The 22616-nt window shown below is 30.7% G+C and overlaps 2 protein-coding genes across 11 annotated transcripts in view; one reads left to right on the top strand and one right to left on the bottom strand.

Moving 5' to 3' along the window:
- Positions 1-22616, top strand: part of LOC100169361 (leucine-rich repeat-containing protein 4B-like) — a 346827-nt gene that overhangs the window by 175947 nt on the left and 148264 nt on the right. For all 10 annotated transcript variants that reach the window (XM_029487502.1, XM_029487500.1, XM_029487497.1 and 7 more), the window contains one exon: positions 9149-9221. The gene's annotated coding sequence lies outside the window, so the exon portion shown is untranslated. The remainder of the gene's footprint in view (positions 1-9148; positions 9222-22616) is intronic.
- On the bottom strand, positions 6284-8914 carry LOC100158673 (glucose dehydrogenase [FAD, quinone]-like). Its single transcript, XM_001946910.5, has 2 exons — positions 8715-8914; positions 6284-8643 (listed from the first exon to the last, which is right to left on the bottom strand). The coding sequence occupies exons 1-2, from the start codon at positions 8754-8756 to the stop codon at positions 6874-6876; spliced, it is 1812 nt and encodes a 603-aa protein (XP_001946945.2). The 5' UTR covers positions 8757-8914; the 3' UTR covers positions 6284-6873.

The raw sequence follows: 22616 nt of genomic DNA, 5'->3' as shown, positions 1-22616 counted from the left end.
GAACATGTTACAGTCACCAACCACTGAGCCATACCAAACTCCACAAAATCTTTTATTACATTAAAAACAGAATGTTTAAAATTAAATATTTTATACTTCCGAATAAATATTTTCTGATATTGAATTATCTGTTTATTTTGCTAAGCTTAAAAGTTCAGCAAATCATAACTATTTAGGGTCATTTATAGCAAGTTCGGTGGCTTCACATTTACAATTAGGTGTTGAGAAAAGATTATCGGAACCGAACAGAGATATATTTATATTTGAATAATATATTTGGATGACCATTATTAAATATAAAAGGTGTTGAGGAATGTTTTGTTAAATATTTATTATCTTTATGTCTATAATATAATACCGGAAATTAAAAACAAATTTATGGATTATTTAATAGAAAATTACATGGATTCTGAGCAAGCCAAATGCCCTACTTCCATGTTCTGAATGGACAAAACTTTATATTTATTATAAGTACATTTTAAGTACAGTTCTTTATTTTATTCAACTCATCCAACTATATAGTATACATATATTATGATATTTTTACATTTATAATAATATTAAAAAAGTTCTAAAATACTAAAATAGCAAAACTGAATGGCCAGAATGACCTAACCTAACCACATGAAGCTAAAAAGGTAAAAAGGAAGTGAATGCAAGAAAATGTCATTCATCAAAGAAGACATCAACGCACTACAGAATAATACAATTTTAAAATTAGATTTCTTCAAAAAAATGGCATTTAAATACCAGCTTATAGAAACAAATACATTTTGCTATAGAACTAAAAAGAAAAATCATAAAAACAGTACATTCACCCAAACTTAAAATGTGTAAAAAATAATAAAACAAATAATAATATCCAAATATGTTTTGGGTGTAAGACAGTTCAATTCATCGTGGTAAGCCATAGGTCACTCTAAATAAATTGGGACATATTCGAGCTATGTCAAAAATACGATGTTATTTTTAGGACGCACACTCGGGACATTAAAATAAATAATAATAATGGTCATTCCGGGACGCACTCGGGACAACACTTTCTTATTGCCACGTCTGACACCCAAATGACTTACCGCAATGTCAAAAATACATTTCACACACGCATACGTCATCATAAACCGTATACCGAACTTTTGGACATACGGTATCCAGGACATTCAAATAATGGATGGCATTGAAAAATAAGTCCAGCAGGAATATATTATTATGTACGCAATCACTATTAGATTTATAGCGAAGTAAGCTTGAAATATTAATCTATTGACAATGCAAAAAAAAAAAAAAAAACTAAAAGTTTACCATATATATTTTTGCATATTTATTTATATTGTGGTTTTAAGATTAAGATATTATAATTTAACCATTTTTGATGGTTTATGATAGATGGTTGATGATACAATTATTTGATAAATTGGGCATAAAAACAGTAAATGTATATTTATTTTGAGAATTTTCACTATATTGTATCGTGTAATGCAAATCCATTAGTTGACATACGATTTCCCGTTTTTATTAATAAATATGTAGGTATTAATTAAAAATTATAAAATAGCTATACATATGTTTTTTAGTAAAATATTCGTATTTATACTAGTAATATTTCTGACGTGTATTTTTTTAAAGCCTTATTTGTACTTTTTAAGAACATAAGTGCATGCATATATTATAGTACTGTTTAGGTGCATCAAGTCCCAAACCCTAAATGTATATCTCACATTAAATGTTTACCAACAAATAATAATGTTTCTGGCATTTGAAAAAATATGGAAAGTTTATGTCGAGGGATAAAATAATGTTCGAGACGTTATGGAAGAGGTAGAGGGGATTAAAAATATGTCAATTAAAATGAATTAAAACATTCTGTGTAAGACGTATTAAATGAAAATGTACCTACAAAATATGTTATTAAATAATTCAAAAACATATATACAGAAAATTGTTGAGAAACGTTAAAATAATCACATTGTATTAAAAACAAAACTATTAATAAGAAGTAATACTCATTTTGAAATAAAACAGAAGCCTTTTCAGTTCGCAAGTCTCGACATTTCAAAATACGTAGTTCGTATTTCATAAAAAAGAAAAAGTTGACTTTTTAAAATAAATTAAAATGTCAATATTCGAAATTAGTCTAAATAGATATATTTTTATATTTATAAATAATAATAATGATGTTTGTACGGAATCGTTAAAATAATAAAATTAATACACTCAAATTTAAACGTATAACGTATTTAATGCATAATATAATGAGTTGTTAATTTATATGACTGGAATAAAAAAAAAAACCATTTGTTTTATTTTAGGCAAACTGCAAGCGGATGATTCTTAGAAAACCTATTTTTCTATTTTATCCGCTTTAATTCTATATTATCATTTGAAAGCGTAGGTAAAGGAATTTATAGCTGCAGAATAGGGTGTCAATTGGTTTTACTTTCCGTCAGATGATTTTAAATCCAACGGACTCTAATTACAAACCGTAATTCTACGGTTGGTAATGGACATAAATAGTGATAACATGAAGATTTTGATACGCGAAAAAGACAATATTTATCTGTGATTTAATGAGAATAAAGTCTTGAGATAAAGAATAGCGTTTTTAATGACGTACATTAGGCATACCAATGATTTTAATTTTCAAACACTTTCAGCGCTTAAAACAGAACAAGTTCATCCATAAAATATAATATTAAACAACGTACAGTAAAAATAAGTGTGTTATGCATTAACCTACAATTTCATTGTTATTATTGTATCCTATCCTAAATATTTTATACTGAAGATGGTCCAATTATATTGTATGTTTATCTTGTTTATAACTAGTTCTGAAGCGATTTGGCATTCCACCAAATCCATAGACTTTACGCCAAACATCGATTGATGTTATAGTTCTACTATTATACTTGTCTTGTTCAATTTGTTTTCGTCACCAACACGTTTTACAACTAAATATTTTCTCTACAAATAATAATAGGAATAAACCTCTCTAAGTGACTTATGGATAAAACGCATTAGCGTTGAGGACAATATCACATTTTATACTTGTATTCGATTTATTTGATTAATTTGTAAGTCAAGTATCTTACTGTGCTCATTATGTAATTATTCCATCGTTGATTACATAATAATTATGATGCACTTAAGCATAATAAAATGAGAAATTCATACCCATATAGGACATATTCTGTAATGGATGTGATTATAAATTGGGTTTGTGGAACGAGACCGTTCACAGCTGTCCTTAAAATTATATTTATTTTCAAGAATACATATAAGTTATTATAAATGTTGAGTAATTTAAAAGTGGTACAAAAAAAAAATGCAATCCAAATCTGCTTCTGTATTCAACGTGTAGTGCCTATTTTTGGTTCAAAAGTTATTAACGATCTTTCGTATCCTTTAGTTAATGCCCTGCAGGTTTCGGCACCTTATGTGTCACTATCATTCGAAAACAGCTGTGGTAAAGAAATATGTTTGACATTTGAGATGATAATAATTTATTTCAATTTTAATAGTTCCATTAAACTGTAACATTGCACTTGTTACCGCTCACGATTCTCTCATTAATTCTCAGTATTTACACTGACTTCCAGATATCTCAACTTGAAACTAAAAAGTTTAAAATCGAGTTCACTTCGTTCAGTTAAAAGTATATCTTTTTGATAAAATATTTATTTTTAAAAAGAGTAAAAAGCTATTTTAAAATAATATGTTATTTTCAAGAAAAACGCTTTTTTTGTGTTCTGAAAGTTTTGTACAACTCTACTTCTATCGATTTTAAAGTGGACATAGATATAGTCGAGTGGTGTGTTAGAATTGCCAAGTAGTTTTCAAAAAGATTGCCAAACAAATATCCAAGGTTCAGTAATTTTTTTAGATTGGAAACATTTTCTTTCACGTTTGAATGTGTCGAAAAACTTCTAAGATATCAAACAGATATACGAATATCCAAATGGACTATATTGGTATAAAAGTTTAAATAAAATTTGTTTGCAATATCAAGACAATAATTATTATTTAGTTTTGACTTTTTATTCCACTGTAAAAAAATAATAATAAAATTGTTTGTAAAATTGTTTAATGTTTATATTGTAATAATATATTTTGAATATTTTATGTTGAATCTGTCAATACAGATTTTGAAATGATTAGCTAATACTATGTGCTATAGGTATATTATAGTAAATAATGATTATATTATATTATTTAAATTCTATTCACAAAATAAATTTTTCTACACCGTAAAACAATAATATATTGTTAAACTGCTAATGCTGTATTGCTGTGTTCATTTAAATTTCAAGCAGTAAAACATGATTGCATTTTTTACTGAAAAGTAAATAAACTTTTGATTGGTGTATAACGTTTATGGATATTATTATGTAAATTACAATTATACGATTGTACATCAATTTACACAATTCTATGTCAATGAAAATCATTTTTCCACGATACATTCATTTAAATACACCTAATGGATGGTAAAATCGCGTTTACTAGGGGCACGTTTTAAAATTAATCTCTATTTGGTTACCACTTACACTATAAGTTATATACAATTGTAAAACATTTTTCTAAAATATTATAAGCTTTAGTAAAAATAATATTAACACTATACTGAATTCCACCGCTAATATATATGATAACACTTTATGTTCAAAGTATATGAATTTTAAATTACCAATATGTATAATATACAATTGCAAACGATTTGATCTAAAAATGAAAAATACTATAATAAATATATTCTAAAAATATTGATTGTCATTGAAGTTTTTGTATTATGACTGTAAGCGAATTACGGCATAGCTTATACACCTGTGTAAATCAACTACTTTGTTTATTGTTCCAAAAGTGTTTTTTCAATCCAACCTAACCTGTCGTAACAACATAAATATTATTATCATGTTTCATCGTGGACATTGTCAATTTGTGCGATATTACGCATTGCTGTTGTTGATTTTTCGGGTACAAGTCGTTGTCAATGGAAATCTCAAAAATACATACCAAATTATTATAATATTATTAACAATACTCTTAAAATGTATCTAAAATATATATTATATTATTATAAAGAACAATTATTATGTAATTAGAATCAAGTAGAATTAATCCAATAATTAATAATAAAATCCAAATAAATACAATAATAGATCTAAATAAACAGTTAAAAACAATAATGTATAATCAGGTGAAATATTAATATTATAATTTATAGATTATAATAAAACTAACTAGATGCACTGTTCCTTCGCTCTCCAAATAAAAAATATTCATCGACTTTCTATCACGTGAAGTATAGTTACAGGGAGGGTAAAAAAAATAATAATTTTTAGACAAACAGCAGCGAATAAATATTATTAACTGTTCGATTGTTATTTCTTTTTCAAAATATACAATTTACACTCCACGTTTTACTAAGTTAATTAATGCATAAAATATGTCAAACATAATTACACATCAAATAAGTTATGGCTGTACTGATCAACGTTAGTTATTATGAATTCGTATGTTTCGAAACGAGTACAGTACTTTTCTATAGTATAAAAATATTATGTAAAATGTAAATTTATAAAAACATTTGAATATTTATTTATAGTTCTAGTACATTTTAACGATTTCTGAATTTCCGAATTAATTCGTATTTTTTTCCCAGGTGAGTTGATGACGTATTTTTTCACTTATGAGAATCAATTCTTTAACCAAGTCTTGGCGTAAACAATCTGGCGTGAGTCTAACATTTCGAGAAATTATTTTAAGAATTTATGCAAGCTATGCGTTGTTATTTTCTTGATTATTGAGTTAGATTGTCAAATCGACGTCCAGGGAGTATTTTTTTTATAGAAATGGTACAAAATACGTTCTGTAATCCGATTTTAGTTTAATAATCCTATCGTGTTTCCATGTGGAGTTGATACATTATTTCAAACAACTCGACAGAGCACCACTCGTGCCGTTCCACACATTTGTGCGACACACAATCATTATTCGATTGGGAATCGGTCGCGGCTTACATAATCACGCGATGTTACGAACAGCGATCAAAGGGCGCAAACTCGGTGGACTTTAAAATTGGCAAACAATACGTTCAATAACGATTTGTGTTTGTAATAATAATTACTAGGTACCCATAATTTCTACGTATACAGAACACGACTGAACCCTCGTCGAGCATTTCGTCCCTATATTCATCATTAGTCATTAAGTTTGTCGTATATAAAATAAAAATATAGCGTACCTAACACCTACTTGCACGTTTCACGACAAACCACAATAATAATAAACGAGACACATATGTTGTTGTTTATTAAAATGTAACGTCATCACATGAAAATTGTTGACATTATGTTTTCATTGCTATGCAAACAAATTGCGAAATAATGAATAAATGTACTGACAATTGTATGAAATCATTATACCTATTTAAACATATCAAAATGTGCAATGTTTTCTTTTAAAAACAAATATGGCAATAAATTGAAGGTTTCACATAATCGTGTACACATACATTTTTGACATAATATACATAATTGCTTAATGTTATTATATGAACGAATTGGTTCATAATAAATTGTAATATAATATGATAAAATATATCGAATTATTTATTTGAAATGTGTTAAATGATCGTTAGATTTTGGATTATTTCATGTAGTGTTTCTATCATTATATAGTTTATACTGATGTTTTTATATAACGATAAAATATTTTTCTTTTTTTTTTCTGTTTTTTTTTCTATCACATCTCTTTTTATGGAATAGAATAATATGAATATTTTTTTTATTTTATATTCATTTTTAAAATGATAAAGATAAAATATACCTAGAACATTCATAATATACGGTGACAATAATAATATAAATTATAACCTCATTTTCCATACTGGGTTTTGATTATATCAGCTCCCTTTTCAGCCATCATCATTGTGGCGGCGTTTGTGTTGCAAGTCACTAATAATGGCATCGCAGAACAGTCAATCACTCTAAGTTTATCAATGCCAATGACTTTTAAGCAGGGGTCGACCACAGAGGTCTTGTCACCGATCGCACCCATCTTGTTGGTACCAACTGAATGGAAAATTGAGGTGGCCAGATTTTTAATACCACATTTCCAGTAGTCTTTGGTGCCCCACTTGCAATTCGTCTCGCAATTCGGGAACGCAATCTCCTCAAAAGCGTATCCCGCATCAGCCATTGGTTTCGTCTTGCACATTTCAACCACGAACTCGATACCCCTCACCATCGTATCGATTTCTTCCTGGTCCGACAAATAGTTTGCGATTATTTTCGGGCTCGCCAGAGGATCCTTTGATCTCAGTAAAACATGCCCTGTTTTGGTTATGATGTTACTAATCGGTATCATCAGTATTATATCACTGTGCCTATTCAACTCGTTGTACACGTTCGCCATCTCGTCAGAAAATCCAAACATGTTCTTGAACGTGTTCATCTGTTGGGTTGTGTTGCACGAATATCTGATTTTCATAATTTCGATGTCAGGGTTTCCAGACGCGCGTTTGGAATCGACGAAACTAAGAAGTCCCGTTAGCCCCATTGTGCTAATACCTTTGGGGATCAAATCAAATGTTTCCTTTCTAAGTTTTTGACTTTCTGCCACAATGTCTTCGATTGGTCTATTCTTGCGGTCACTAAGGACTAGCCCAAAATAGGCTACGTGGTCTTGATAGTTCTTACCGACGGGAAGATCAGCCACAACGTTCACATCCATCTCTTTCAAGTGATCTGCTGGTCCAATTCCGGATATCATAAGTAATTGAGGACTCATCACCACCCCGGCAGACAGTATGACTTCAAGCGTACAGTTGACGGTCTTGAACTCACCTGATTTTGTTACAAACTCAACGCCAACTGCACTTTTGTTCTCGATCAAAATTCTGGTGACTCGGATGTATTTGGCTACGAACAAATTTGGTCGTCCACTATTAGGCATTAAAAAAGCTTTCAGCGTACTGCACCGCAGTCCATCCCGAGTTGTGCTGTCCGACATCGCGTATCCAACCGAACGTTCTATTTTGTTCAAGTCTTTCACGTTGGTCAAGCCCATCAAATCTGCTGCTTGTGATATAGTTTGTATGGCAGGGTCTGGAGATACAAAGGGACTCACAGTTAGGGGCCCGCAGTTCCCATGAATTTTCGCATCGTACCGAGTCGTGTCAGTAAAATTTTCAGATTTTATAAAATACGGCAAAACAGAATCGAAACCCCAACCAGTGCATCCAGATTTTTCCCATTCGTCAAAATCGTACTTTGTTCCACGAATTTGCAACATAACGTTCATGGACGAACTTCCACCCAACATACATCCCCTGGGCACGTGACACTTTTCTCCGTCTAAACCTTTGAACAAATTATCTTCCTGTTCAGTTAAAAATTTCCAATCATACTCTGTATTCAATGCCAAACTCCATTTGAGTGGAATTTCTGATGATTCTGGAGGATCACCACCTGCCTCCAATAGTAAGATATTCCAATCTGCTATCTCACTTAAACGAGCAGCAATTATCGCACCGGCACTACCAGCGCCGACAACGATAAAATCAAATTTTATTTTGTACTCTCCTGATAATAGGGTGGGAGTGAAGTCGTTCGGATATTTGATCGTGTCTGCTTTTAGAAATATCTAGGTAGGTACAACAAATAAAATCATTAAAATAAAAAATAAATAACTAAAATGTAAGTCAATATACTTACTATACTGAATAAGATAAATAATATTTTGAAAGTTATTGCCATTTTGTTCAACACAATAGTTGCAAGAATTAAAATTTGTTAAGTAAAATAGTTTCTATATAGTAACAAGGACAAACGCACTCAATATGCATGATACACATACTGATGTGGTAAATATTTTTTTCATAGCCATCTAGTGATAGCCTATCTATCTATCTAGTGATTTTTACAAGGTATTGATGTAATATATATTATATTTCTAACTATGTACACATTATGTTTTACATCTGTGTAAACTGTACAAGGTTGCACTGCTCTGAAGCATTTGAATATAAAATTAAATTTCATACTATAAGAGTACAACAGCGAAATAAATTAATTTAACGATTATCATAGATTATATTGCAACAATTTTATAAATATAACTGTGATTTATAATTTTTTTTTTTTTCCAGAAACCCAGATGATGTATTACGGCGTGGGTGAGATTTCGGTTTATTCCCAAGTTTTGGCATAAGAAATTGGAGGGTAAGTCAAAAACTTTTACGAATTATTGAAAACAAACAACACTAGAAGGTACATATTACTTTTTGGTAAATTTACAACCATATTTCACGCAGATATATTTGAGGATAAATATACTTTTGGCACGTTTTGTGCTACATATATTTCTGTCCAAAATGATACAAAACACGTTTCATAGCAAACCAATATTATATTAATTAATTAATGTTCTCGTGTATACCGATTAAGTCTTGACAGCCTTTCGTTGTCCCAATAATGATGATCTTTCGGGAATCGTGATAAAACATGAGCATATATATATAGGTACTATTACATAAATTATATTGTATTACTAAATAGAGAGATGTACCATCGTGGAATTAAGAAATAAAATAATATATCGTGTAAGCTTATATAATATTATACTTAGCAAAATGATTTCGGTAGTTTTATTGTAATTTCAATAATAAAGATGGTATAGATAGGTACCATACAGTCTGATAAATTTCATGTTTAAGTTGTATGTGATGACAAGAAATAATTTGAAGAAAAATTATTGAAACATTAATATTTATACTTCGAATACTCGAGAATTATAAAAGTCTTCATAGGGGCTATCCGTATTTCTTTTTTCTACGATGATACATTACCATCAATAATGCGTACAAAGTGTTTTTTCGTTAAATATTTTTGTAACGAGCAAAGTCTTAGGTATATCACCACATTAGAAGATAAAATGACATCTACCTACATTCTGTGTATAATGTATATAGTAACTAGGTCGATTCTCATGTTAAATATGTTGATTTTTTTTTTAACTCCCTGTTTATTGCAAAGCCACCACTCCACACAACCGTGGTTAAGAGCTGGGTGTAACGAGTGGAAAATAATAGCGCAACTACAGCCTACAGGCCCACGGCGTATACGCGCGGTGCAAAATTTCTGTAATCGAGTCGTTCGTATATAATTATTTCTACATCATTTTGGTAGTTATCAATCCTCTTGTGTTTCGCGCTTAGTACATGATTATGATATATTTATATATCATGTAACATAATGTTATTATGACACGCGCGCTCAGCATGGCGTCAGCCATATTATTATAAAACACGATATTATTATAATTATTATAGGAATAATAAATATTAATAATAATATCGTCGGGCACTGTCTCTTGCAGCCGCTGTACTCAATATAATATGGTGTACCTACTAACTAGTTATGTGTCGTAATGAACCATGACACCCGAGTGTGATGGCAATAATGTGATTATTATTTTGTGTACCTATCGTGGCGAACGGGATGCGATGCGACTTCACTGCGTGTCTAGACGGATCTTGTCGTGGCCCGTTCGGTGTAACAATATTATGATCATGCACGCCCGCCGAATAGGTAACGTACCTAACGTAGAGGCTTTAATTATTATTCAACTTAATATTATACATTGGTTGCGAAGAGTCTGACGTAGGTATTTTTTAACAGTATAATTATTAATGTTGTATATTTTGTAGGTAGCTGGTGAGGGGGTCATGGACGGACCCCTTTGCGAGTTCGGCTTTGTTTTTGTTTATATTTTTATGCATTTATGATTAAAGTCGCTAAACTATCAGCGTTGGATACAATATTTAAATTATCATTTCTGATTAAAAAAAAATAATAATAAATAAACAAAAAAACAAAAAAACAATCGAAGAACTTGATTAATGTGATGTCAGTGACGACGACTCGCCTTCGGTACCAAGAGTTGTAATAAAGCATGTTAATGAGTCCCTTTATGTTGGTCCACTGAACCGTACCAGAAAGAGTTCTGTTCAGTACTATTATAATTCCGTGTAAAATGCATATTTGGATATCATTCGTCAAGTAGTATAGCTATACGATTTTTGTTTATTTTATTTTATCTAAATAGTACATTACGTTAATTTAAATATTATGTAAACATACTCTCTTGAAGCTATGATTTTGGTGGAGTAATATTAATGAGTTATTATTACCTATATTCATTAGAATTTATATTTAAAAATCTTAATCTGTTTTTCATAATAATACAAATTTAATTAAGTTCAAGTTAATTTAATAACTATAGTCGGAAGAATGAAAAGTGGCCGCTGATACGCGCGCTTCTGGTGGTGAATTGTTGTGGTGGTTTCGCAATATAAAGCGCGCGTATTTTTAAATGTATTAGATATATATACAATTACATATGAATACATACAAACAAACGTATTAGAATGATGTTGGATACGAGTTTTAGAACCTCTGTTTTCGATTAAAACAAAAAGATTGTTATCATATCGCCAGCGGCAACTTTTCATTCTCCTGACTATAATTTACAATAGTGTTTTTATTTATTATATTATGACTTTTATACAAATTAAATTATTAAATTAAAGTTCACTTAACAACTAATTTATAATTAGAGTCGGTAATATGTTGAATAATATAATATACCAATATCCTAAGTGTAATCATTAAAATACTTTATATTTGCATCCTTATTTAATTCACTTTACGATCATAGAATATGAGTCTATTAAGGTTGACGGTGCCGGTTTTTCCAATTTCCCAAAATACTATTGTATTTTATATTTAATTACTACCTTAGTTATAATATTTGTTCCACTAATCTACAGCTCGATGACTATTTAGGGGGGGAGGGGGGAGGTTGATACTGTGTATCAAATCAACGAAAATGACTACACAGGAACAACTTTTGCGTCCTGTAGAATAGTCGGATATTGTTAATTTTTTCTTTATTTAACATAAAAGAACATTTTCCACTCGTAATAAAGGCCAAATTTTCATTTAACTTTAAACATTTGTAAAAAAAATACGTTTGAAAAAGAACCAATAATATTGTGCATTATTCAAAAGCATAATTTTATCTTCTATGATTATAATTTTGATTATTGAGCTTTGATTCAATCTGAAAAATATTATTGTCTTTTCAATAAAAAAAAAAAAATTAACGATATCTGACTATTTTTACAGTTTTTCTTGTAAGACATGTTTTGTACTATGAAACGCACCAGCTCCGTCACGCCCTTAACCCAATGAGTCAATAAAGCGAAATTTCCAAGAATTGATACAAAACATATGGTATACATATACATTGTAATACAAAATGTTAATTTGGCCATGTACCGATTATAAGATAATATACTCATTATTATATATCACTTGCTCGTATGTATTTAAAATGTACGGTGTTTTTCATACAGAACGAAATCATGATTAATGATTGGTAGGTGTCGATAAAAATATAAAATATTTTATTGTTTCATAAATACAATGACATCGAATGATGTAAAAAACTTTTTTCAAATCTTTAATATTTTTATTTGACAAATCGAGGATATATTATGCAGTGTTAATCGTCAAAATATTACCTTTACAATCATAAAAATGGACAAGAAATTGAGGAAATATGCTCTTAAAAGTATAAATGACCCCTTTAACCAGTGTGTGAGTCTAATATAATAATATGCATTTTTTCCTATGTACAAGTATACATGGAAATCGGTACCAGCTTGTTTGAGTACATTAGGCGAATGAGTCCATTAACCACAAGTCTAATAAGCGGTGACTATACTGTGATTGGTATAAAAGTATAAAGTATAGTATAATATAATAAATTTGTTTATATAATATGATCAACAAGTTAGGTTAACCTAATTAGAACTAATTAGTTCTTAATAAGTGCCTACTGAGTATTTATTTCGTTGTAACTTATAAATTATAATTACAAAGTTAAATATTTTAGAATAATGATTTTAATCACTGATTTAAAATAACGATTATAGATATTGTATAGCTATAAAATACTCTAGAACATATAATTTCTATCTTCTGTGTGTCTTTACACGTGGACAAATCGGGAGCTGATTCGGTGGCAATCTAAAAACAATTTGTTGGTGTTCGGAAGTACCTAGGCATAGGTTCTATATAGGTATTCGATCGAAGACACTCCGCCGCTGTTGTTACAGGTGCACGGCGGCAAGGAGAGGTATCGCGGGTTAGGCCGACATGCGCAAGATATTCACCCGAAAGTTGAAATATTCACCTAAGTTTCCGAACAACTTACTGTACGTCACATACTTCGAATTCGTACAAATTGTTCGACAGTAAGTAATTGTTAAATAGTTTCATCGGATGACAGACCGCTGTGCGGCATGGAAACGCAAGCTGCAGTGTGTGCGCTGCGTGGCTGTGTAACTAGCAACCTACCCCTCCCCCCCACCTCCAAGTCAAATTTAGTATTTTCGTCGAGTGAACGACGATGCGTCGTGGTTCGATCGTGAATATTAATATTATTGTTCAATGTTCATAAAAAATATGCTGGCTAAATACAACATTGGTAGGTATACGAACGGGATAATAAATATTATATAAGTAGGTACCTATCTCCTACATATAGTTACTACGTAGTAAAAAAAACACCCCCCATTCTAGTTTTCTTATCACGATATTATAACTACGATTTTAATAATGGTTTTGATAATTTATTCACAAAAAAGGCAAAGGCTTTGAGGCAATCAACGTGACGCGGAGATAACACGCTATATTCGTATGCTAATTCCTGATAAAAGAAGCGCGTTTAAACAAATTACGTCTGAGACGAAAAAAAAAACAGACGGACGCAAACGATTTAAACTAAATTTAAAAAAACATACATAATTCATATGAAATAATTATAATACGATGACTATCATATTATTATAGTCAATAGTGTGCTTTAGAGTATTACGAAAATAATATTTTTTAATTCAAACTCGTCACGAACACGGGACACGGGACGTATACGTTATTAATTAATGTTCTGTAGACATTGCAGTTGATGTTGTTCTTATCACCGAATTTCGGAAGTCAGGTAGGGCTCTGATGAATTCAACGATTAATTTGTTAAACTATAAACATCGATATAATTAAAAAATATAACGGTTTTATTACCGATATACAATTAATATTTGTCTTAGATCGGAACCATTTTTAATATTTTAATTTATATTCCATTACATTTATTATAATAGACTTTTCTTATTACTTATCTTACATAATACTGTGTTCATTAAAACATTGTATGTCAACTGTAAAAAGAATATTATACTGTCATTTATAACAAATCCGATTTTAATTTAAAAGAAACATTATTATAAGGTTTGAAAAAAATTGAGATAAACAAATTGACATTTAAATAATTTACAGAATATATTACAATAAAGCATTTGTAGTACTGAAAAACAAAAAACATCACAAATAATTTGGTTTGAAATAATTGAACATTTTAAAACTGCTGTTCAGAAAAAATTTAGTGTTTGTGATATAAAACTTTTGGCCTCTAAGCCATCTATATTATATATTACTTATTTTGGTGGCATTGGCATATTATTATGATACATTTTGGATATTTAAAACTCTTTTAATTATCAATACATTTTCAATAATGTGAAACCAAAATAAAAATTATTTACGATTCAGAATTCAATAATAAATATTCACAGTTTTACTCGTAATACGGTACATTGTTATTTGTCGTTTATCAGCCGTTTAAGGTGCAAGTCCATAAATTGTACACCGTGCGTGCATATGGGGTTGAGAATGGTTAAAAAAAATCATCCTGTACATATCACATATTCGCATCACAGTGCGTGTGTTAGTGTGCCAGTCGGTGTGGAATATTGTTTTCGCTACCCGTCATTTTATTATACAGTATTATGCACTCGTCTAGCTGGCTGCAGTTACATAATATGCGCACTGCACAAATACGGCAATTATTGTCGTTTTTCGTGTGCACTGAATGCAGATGACCGAATAACTATACGCCGCAGTGTTATTGACAAACTATTATAACATTGTCATCGATCAGCAGAAATTGTGCTATCGCGATACACATTAGGTGATGCTCAAGCGTAGATAATAATTTATTGTTATCGGCAATAAACACTCGGATGTGTACTGCTGTTATACCTGACTTGTGACTACTACGCGTATTGGCCAAAGTACATAGTATTACATACATAGTTATACATAGTTATGTTTAGGTCATAATAATATATACATCTAACAGGTTATCATTTGTGTACCACTACAGTAATTAGTAATTACTGTAGGTATAGTGCATACGAATTGCTGGCACCGAAGAATACAACTGCAGATGTGAACGGTGGTTGTAGGACGAAACAATAACGTCATTGTGCATTGATGAGTGATTTGTCGTAGCAACGTGTGCAATATTATATCGCGATACTAGCTGATCCCATGCACTTCGTTACCCATTAAACCAATTTAATGTACAAACTTTTATATGACTCAAACTTTGTTTAATAAGTTATTTAATATTCGGTGTATGATGTTCCAGATTTATCTTAACTTTTCTGTAGCCTGAAATAAAAATGCTGCTTCGTAGCAGTATATTACCAGGTAGGCAATCTACCTGCAGACCTTGTGCTGTTTGTATACGTAAGTGTAACTCACTTTTAAAAATGTAACCCCTTTAAAAAATAAATTTAGAATTTATGTATACCCTTTATGTCAATTTAACCATTTACAAAAAACAACCCTTTTTTTTAAATGATTGATTAAAATAACACTTTCCAAAAATAATTTAAGCCTTATTTAGAAAGTAAAACCCTCTCAAAATAGTTTAAGCCCGTTTAAAAGGTTTGGTCCATTTGAAAGGGATAAACAGTCAATATTTTCTGAAAATGTAACCCTTTAAACTAATTAACCATCTGAAACAAATTAACCCTTTTATAAATTTACCCATTTTGAAAAAATTATTTATCTTTTCTTAAAAATTAGAACTTTTAAAAAATTGTAACCCTTTTTAAAAAGTAAAAAAAAGTAAATAAAAATTCTGATTCGCAGCACTACATTATCAGGTAGGCAACCTACTTGCGGTAGATCACAGACTCCAGGCTTTTTGTATGTAACTGTATGATTTAACTATAATGTATCAAAGTTATACCAATTTTGTCGTATTACACCTATGGCGGATTAATATAATCAATTAATACAAAATCCTAACCTAACCTAACCATACTAAAATCTGTTGAATAAAAATTTTTTTTAACCCTTTTTAAATTAGCCTATCTTCTTCCCAGAAGTCTAATCTACACACAAACATTCATTTATACATATATATATATTTGAATCCTAGTTGCACTACGGCTTTGTCGTGAAGTATTTGATCGCCTTGGTCGTAGCATGGTATTGTTAATGAAAATATCGGCACAATAAAACAAAGTCGTACGTAGAAAATGCGTGATTAAATTTTAACTTCCATGTTAATTTAGAGTTAAATCATAAACTTGCGTACAAACAGCACGTGGTCCGCGATCTACCGCAGGTAGATTGCTTACCTGATAATATACTGCTGCGAATCAGAATTTTAATTGCCGACAACAGAAAAGTTAAGATAAATCTAGAACATCATACACCGAATGTTAAATGACGCATTGAACAATTAACGCATTTGAGTCATATACAGTTTGTACATTTAACGGGTAACGAAGTGCACGTGATCTGCTAGTTTTCTTTATGTATATATGATATGACAAACACCTATTCCGTCTCCACGGTGATTCAAAAAAGTTTATTTTACTCCGTGGCATTGTTAAATCATGTGTTTGTTATTCACATTGCCATCGGTTACAAAAAATAATAATTATTATTAGTATCATACTAATATCGAATTCTAAACCTACAACTAGCTATTGGGTAGGGGCAACGTGCGCCAAACCCGTTGACCAATGTTGAGGAAATTTTCGACGGCTTACCTCGTCTGTAGTTCGGCACAAACTATCGAGTAAATAGTACCATTCTCAGAAAAGCTCTTGTACCCATATTTATATATATATATATATACAGAAAACGACGAAAATCGATACACCCACGCGCATATAATATATAATATATTATATCTTATATCCCGTGTACCGTAGTTTGCCCTCTCTGTATCGCGCGATAGAGGTGTTAAGAACTATATAATATACAGGAGCTTTCTAGGTTTTTTTTCCCTGCCAGTAATTTGTCCGTTGGCATTATTTATTTTTTTACGGGGTTTCTCTTTTCCCCCCTCCCAAAACTTGTTCGAACTTTCGGTTTTCCCCTCTACACCCCTCAGCGGTCGTAAATTCCGTTATTTATGTTTATTCTATCAACTTGCCGTTGTTTATTACTACCACGGAAAGTTTTTAAACTTCTCGATACGTGCTGGCGAAGAAAGTACCCTTTGGTAAACTATAAAACGTCATGGGAGAGACTTTTTCCTTCCCGTTTCCTTCAGGAAGAACGAAAAATAAAATAGAAATATTGATGCGCAACACCAGATATACCGGACGAAACAAGTATCGTTTCAGTTTCGATAACTTTAAACACAATCGAATAATTTCTTGAAAAACTCTTTGGAAACCCAAACCCAAAACATAACACACACACACACACACACACACATTGCATTATAAAGTCTAGATGTTATTTTTCTCTTTGAAATCTCTATAGAGTCGTTTTCATAATATATTATATTATTATATTCTTGACGGGTTATACTTTTTTCCCCTCACCTCATCCCATAGTTTTTCATCTAAAAACAGATGTAGTTAATTTTTTTTCGTTCAGACTTTTTGTTTTTTTACTTAACAATATTTCAGATTTTATTTCTTGTCAATACAATAATTTGAAATCATTCTCGTTTATTATTATTTTTTTTTCTAGGTGGTCACTATGTTCCAAACCAGTGCCTTTTTTTTAATATTTGAGTTATATAATATACTTTTTGTATAGACATTATATACAGAAAAAAATCAATGAAAAACCCACAAATGCCTTTTACACATAAATATAACATTTTTTAGAACACGATTTCATTTAAACTGTTTTGTAACGTAGGTAGTAGTAATAGTATAAGTATTTGTCTTTATTGTTCCATAGTGGTATTCAAAAAAACAAATAAAGAACGCTTTGAGAGTCGACTCAAATACATAGCTCCATGATATTAAAAACTGAGTTTTTAAAATGTACCAACTATAAAAGAGTATACCTACCTTATTATATTATTATATTATACTTACATCCAGGTCGTCCTACCGTCAATTTTCCTCAAAAATATCTCGCATTCGTTAACTGTAATGTAATATTATAATACTGTTCTAAGCGCACTTAATGCTTGATTTTAAAACTCACTCATTGGGAAGAAATAATTAAACATTTCGAAATGTATTTACATATGTTATAGCTCTGTGGGCCGTGTCCGACTTTCTAAAAGTACTGCAGGGAAGTCTAACTACGTTTTATATACCTACACGAGAAGACATAAAATTCGTGTATGTCTACGCGCAGTGTGACGAAATGATCTTTAGATAATGGGGTTAGGACTTTTAAAAATATATTTGTCATAAAATAATATCGATTATCGAAACGTTCAGATTGGCGACTTGCAAGTACCAACAGCCCCGCGAGAAGGCTAGGGTGTTATAGTACCACCCGTGGAATTTTGCTTCCTGGGAAAACAAATACTCTACACAATATGTTTTTTTCAGTAAGCTGGGGACATTTCTAAACAAAATTAGAAGTACAAAAAAAGAAAAATTGAGTTGCCACCTTTTAAATATTAAGCACATTAATTTTGAAAAAACGACTTGCCATCAGGATGGAGTACACGCAGAATACAAGACCTTAACCTTAGCACCCCCCCTCCATTAATAAATCCTAGATCCACCACCGATCACCTATATGTTATAATAAAGTTGCAACGCGTGCAGTAACGCTTCCGACCGAGACGACCGCGGCTGTTCCGATCAAAATGATCATATTATTATTATGTATAATATTACCAACTCTCTCAAGTCGTGTTCGGTAGTAAATTCACAAAACTCGTGGCACATTATATTATCATCGGGACGGTGCAGTTAGTCACATCAGTCGCATAATAGGACACGTCACTCCGCAACCACCACGCACCAAAGCTAGGTCAAATATTTCGTCGGGATAATTGCGAGGCGCCGAGCGTAGAATAATATACGCATATGCGTATGTAGTCGCTATATTATAATAATATCATAGTCTCGTTGTTGTACACCCTACATAACCCGTGGTCCTACAGCATTCGCTAAATGTCAACAATAAGCAAGCTAAGTAAACATATATATGCACGGGAAATCCTTTACCCCTCCCTCGCACGCAGCCGCCAACATCAACGTCAAACCCAGAGACGACGGGTGCTTTATACTCGCCCGCACTATGGTACATAATAATATTATTATTATATATTGTATAATATGTACACTGTAGGTATTATAGGTATGCACAATAATAAACGTACGACAATGACTAACCGGTGGCGACTTCTACGAATTCAACGACCCTTCATTTACTTACCCTTATTTTGTAATTATGTTATGACATGTACTTTTGCGTATAGTAGGTAAGGGTAGTGGATTATATGAAGTCCTGCGTGGTTGCATATTGTTTACGCATCTATATCGATTAGAGGATGACCCGTGGTGTTAAAGCCTTTTATATGTATATTATTATAATGTACAAGGTGTAACAGAATGACCTGACAAATAAAATTACTTTTGTTTTAATCAATATTACACATTTTTTTGTTATGTAATTTATTGTATAAACACCTGCCTTACGACTACAGTATAGCATTTTTTTTTTTTTTTTATGCAAAAAAATGTATACTTGATTATTATATTATTTATTTGAAAAATTTAAAAATATTGAATTTTTAAATCTAATTTATATTATAGCAAATATTTTATAGTAAAAATTTTAATTTAAGATAATAAGTAGCATTTATTTTTTACATTTTAGTTTCTGAGCGGAGCGAGAAAGCTATCGGTTTTACAATGGTGTTTATTTTTTTTTTTATATATCCTTTATACAAAATGTCTACCAGAAGGAGTGCTTTGATTTCAATATATAGTACTTTATCTTTTAGCAAATTGGATCAAGATGGTACTTTAGAGAGGTCGATTTTCTCAATAGTTATTTAATGCCACGGGAAAAACCACCAAAAATTAATAAAAAACGCTAAAAATGGGATTTTAATTTCTAACGCTTTGTTTGTCACCATAGAAACGAATAAAAAAATATAAAATTATAATATTAATTCAACTTCCACGATAAAATAAATAATAACAATATAAAATATCCAGACTGACAAACCGTCTCCGCTCAGAATCGTTTTTCTTATACAATGATATTATATCATTGAATTCAAGTCTAATACAATCCATTATACAATGACTCACTTGTAATCTACTGTACAGCAGAGCGACATCCACTTACCTGTTTTTTTTTTAATTACCATTATTTTTTTAGTAACCTAATTCAAAACATGATCACTTTTTTCAATTTAATTTTTTGGAGAATTTTCAAACATGTAAATCTTAAATTATTTATTATCTATTTATATAGTTTTCAATTTTTTTTTTCATATATTTAACTTGTTTCAATTTTTGATTTTTATCTGTCAGAGGTTTCTTTTACATACTGTATATTAACCGGCAAGAGTCGTGCGTAATATTATTATCTTTGGATCTTTATGTTTTCGCTAAAATAAGTTTATCAAAACCTAAACCCACACTACACACTGATTGTATTATTCTAAAATATTTATAATACCGATAAGAATATCCTCGAGTAAATATTTGAAGCGTACCATAATATTTGTTAAGCACAGTCACGTTAAATATAACGAAAAAATAGTTTGACCTCTAACTTAAAAAAGATTCACCTCTGACAAATCTATGTAAGAAATTATAAAATCATCATAATCAAAATCGTTAAATCATAAAATCACTGATTGATTAATAACGACACTCGTGCCTTTACGGCGAGGTACAAATGGACAATTTATTTCATAATACTTTTCAGAATAAAAATATGTTGGTAACTGTTTTAAATTATTGTACTAAAAAATATGATTGCTTATCAATATTTTGAAAAACTCCAATAGTTGTTGCAACACATGTTGTCATATTAATTCAGACATAAAATAGTTAACGCATGTTCCGTAGGTATATTAGGAACGATCGGTATTTTTACGACTTAAAAGTATTTATATTTTTTAGCGATAAGACTAAGTCCACCTCTCGTTTAGGATTTATTTTTAATGATTAAAATGGAGATTTTTATTGTTTTTTGCTCATAACGTTTTTTTAAAAATGTAGGTAGGTAAGTACTTAATATTTCAATATTACAAACAGTGCGGATCAAACGCACATACATGGTTTGAAATTATCGGCACTATAAAGAGCAAAATAATATAAAAGCTAAATGTATGCATAATGTGTAATATAATTACACAACATAATTTATTATTTAAAAAGTTTTAATTAGACCATAGAAGTATACGCGTATGAGTCGTGGGCAACTACTAAAACGGGTGAGAACAAAATATTTAGTGTTGTTGAAAGGATAATATTTCAGAAAATATTTGGTCCAAAAAATAATGAAGAAGGTGAATTTTAAATTAGGACAATTAATGAAAAGTTGAGAGCATTATACAGATAAGTCAACATTATTGTAACCATGAAGAGTAGCAGAATAAGATAGGTCACTCGTGTATGGGGATGTCTGAAGGAATACTGCAGAAGAGCGTAACAAGATGGAGACCAAACACAAAACAACCCAGACAACGACCTAACCATTATACATTCTGTTACGACTATTCCGAGGAACACGTGATCATAATGGTGGTATAGCATAGACCTACCGAGAAATTATTAATAATATTACGTTGTCCGATTTTTAATTGTACAATGTTTGGAATGGCATTATTATATACAGTGAGAAGGAACAACTTTAATTGCATTATAATATAAATTATTACATAATTATTGGAATATTCAAGAGCGGTGAATCGTGATCAAACTTCGTTTATCTAAAAGCAAACGACAGACAAAATAGTTCTTTTAGCACTTATCTACTCGTTTTACTACTAATGTATGATTACACGCCGGTTAATGTTTTTATTTTCATTTCCCGTAACTAAATCCCTTTTTTTTTAAACACGACACTGAAACACTCACATTTTAATAATGTTTTCTCAATAACACGACGTTATCCTATTGTTGTTAGTTGTTCGTCCGCAAATGCAATGGCTTTGCTGTAAGGTGATACGTTTTAATATTTTATACGAAAAATTTATGTTTTTTGTTTTTTTTTTATTACTTTTTGAAGTAACGGCCACTACCCATTGGTTATGGTTATTTGTGATAGGTGACGGTTATTTGGAGGAGGGGGGTATGGTTGGTTTTGAGTAACACGTTTGTATGACGTATAGACTAGGATTCGTTGCTAAAAACAGGATGGTCATCCATCTTTGAGCTAGCTACACCGGACGATGCTTAACCGCAGCAACGGCAGTACCTAGTCTCACCAGACATTTATTTACTTACGAATAAA

This window comes from Acyrthosiphon pisum, chromosome A1, assembly GCF_005508785.2.
Source record: "Acyrthosiphon pisum isolate AL4f chromosome A1, pea_aphid_22Mar2018_4r6ur, whole genome shotgun sequence".
NCBI classification, from domain to species: domain Eukaryota; kingdom Metazoa; phylum Arthropoda; class Insecta; order Hemiptera; family Aphididae; genus Acyrthosiphon; species Acyrthosiphon pisum.
Note: the sequence above shows the minus strand (reverse complement) of the source record. Positions and strands in the feature narration are given on the sequence as shown.

Excerpts from the sequence above, each read along its gene's own strand:
- LOC100158673 (XM_001946910.5), bottom strand. The coding sequence starts at position 8,756 with ATGGCAATAACTTTCAAAATATTATTTATCTTATTCAGTATA. Across the intron at positions 8,644-8,714 it reads TATTTATCTTATTCAGTATA|ATATTTCTAAAAGCAGACAC; the intron begins GTAAGTATATTG and ends GTACCTACCTAG.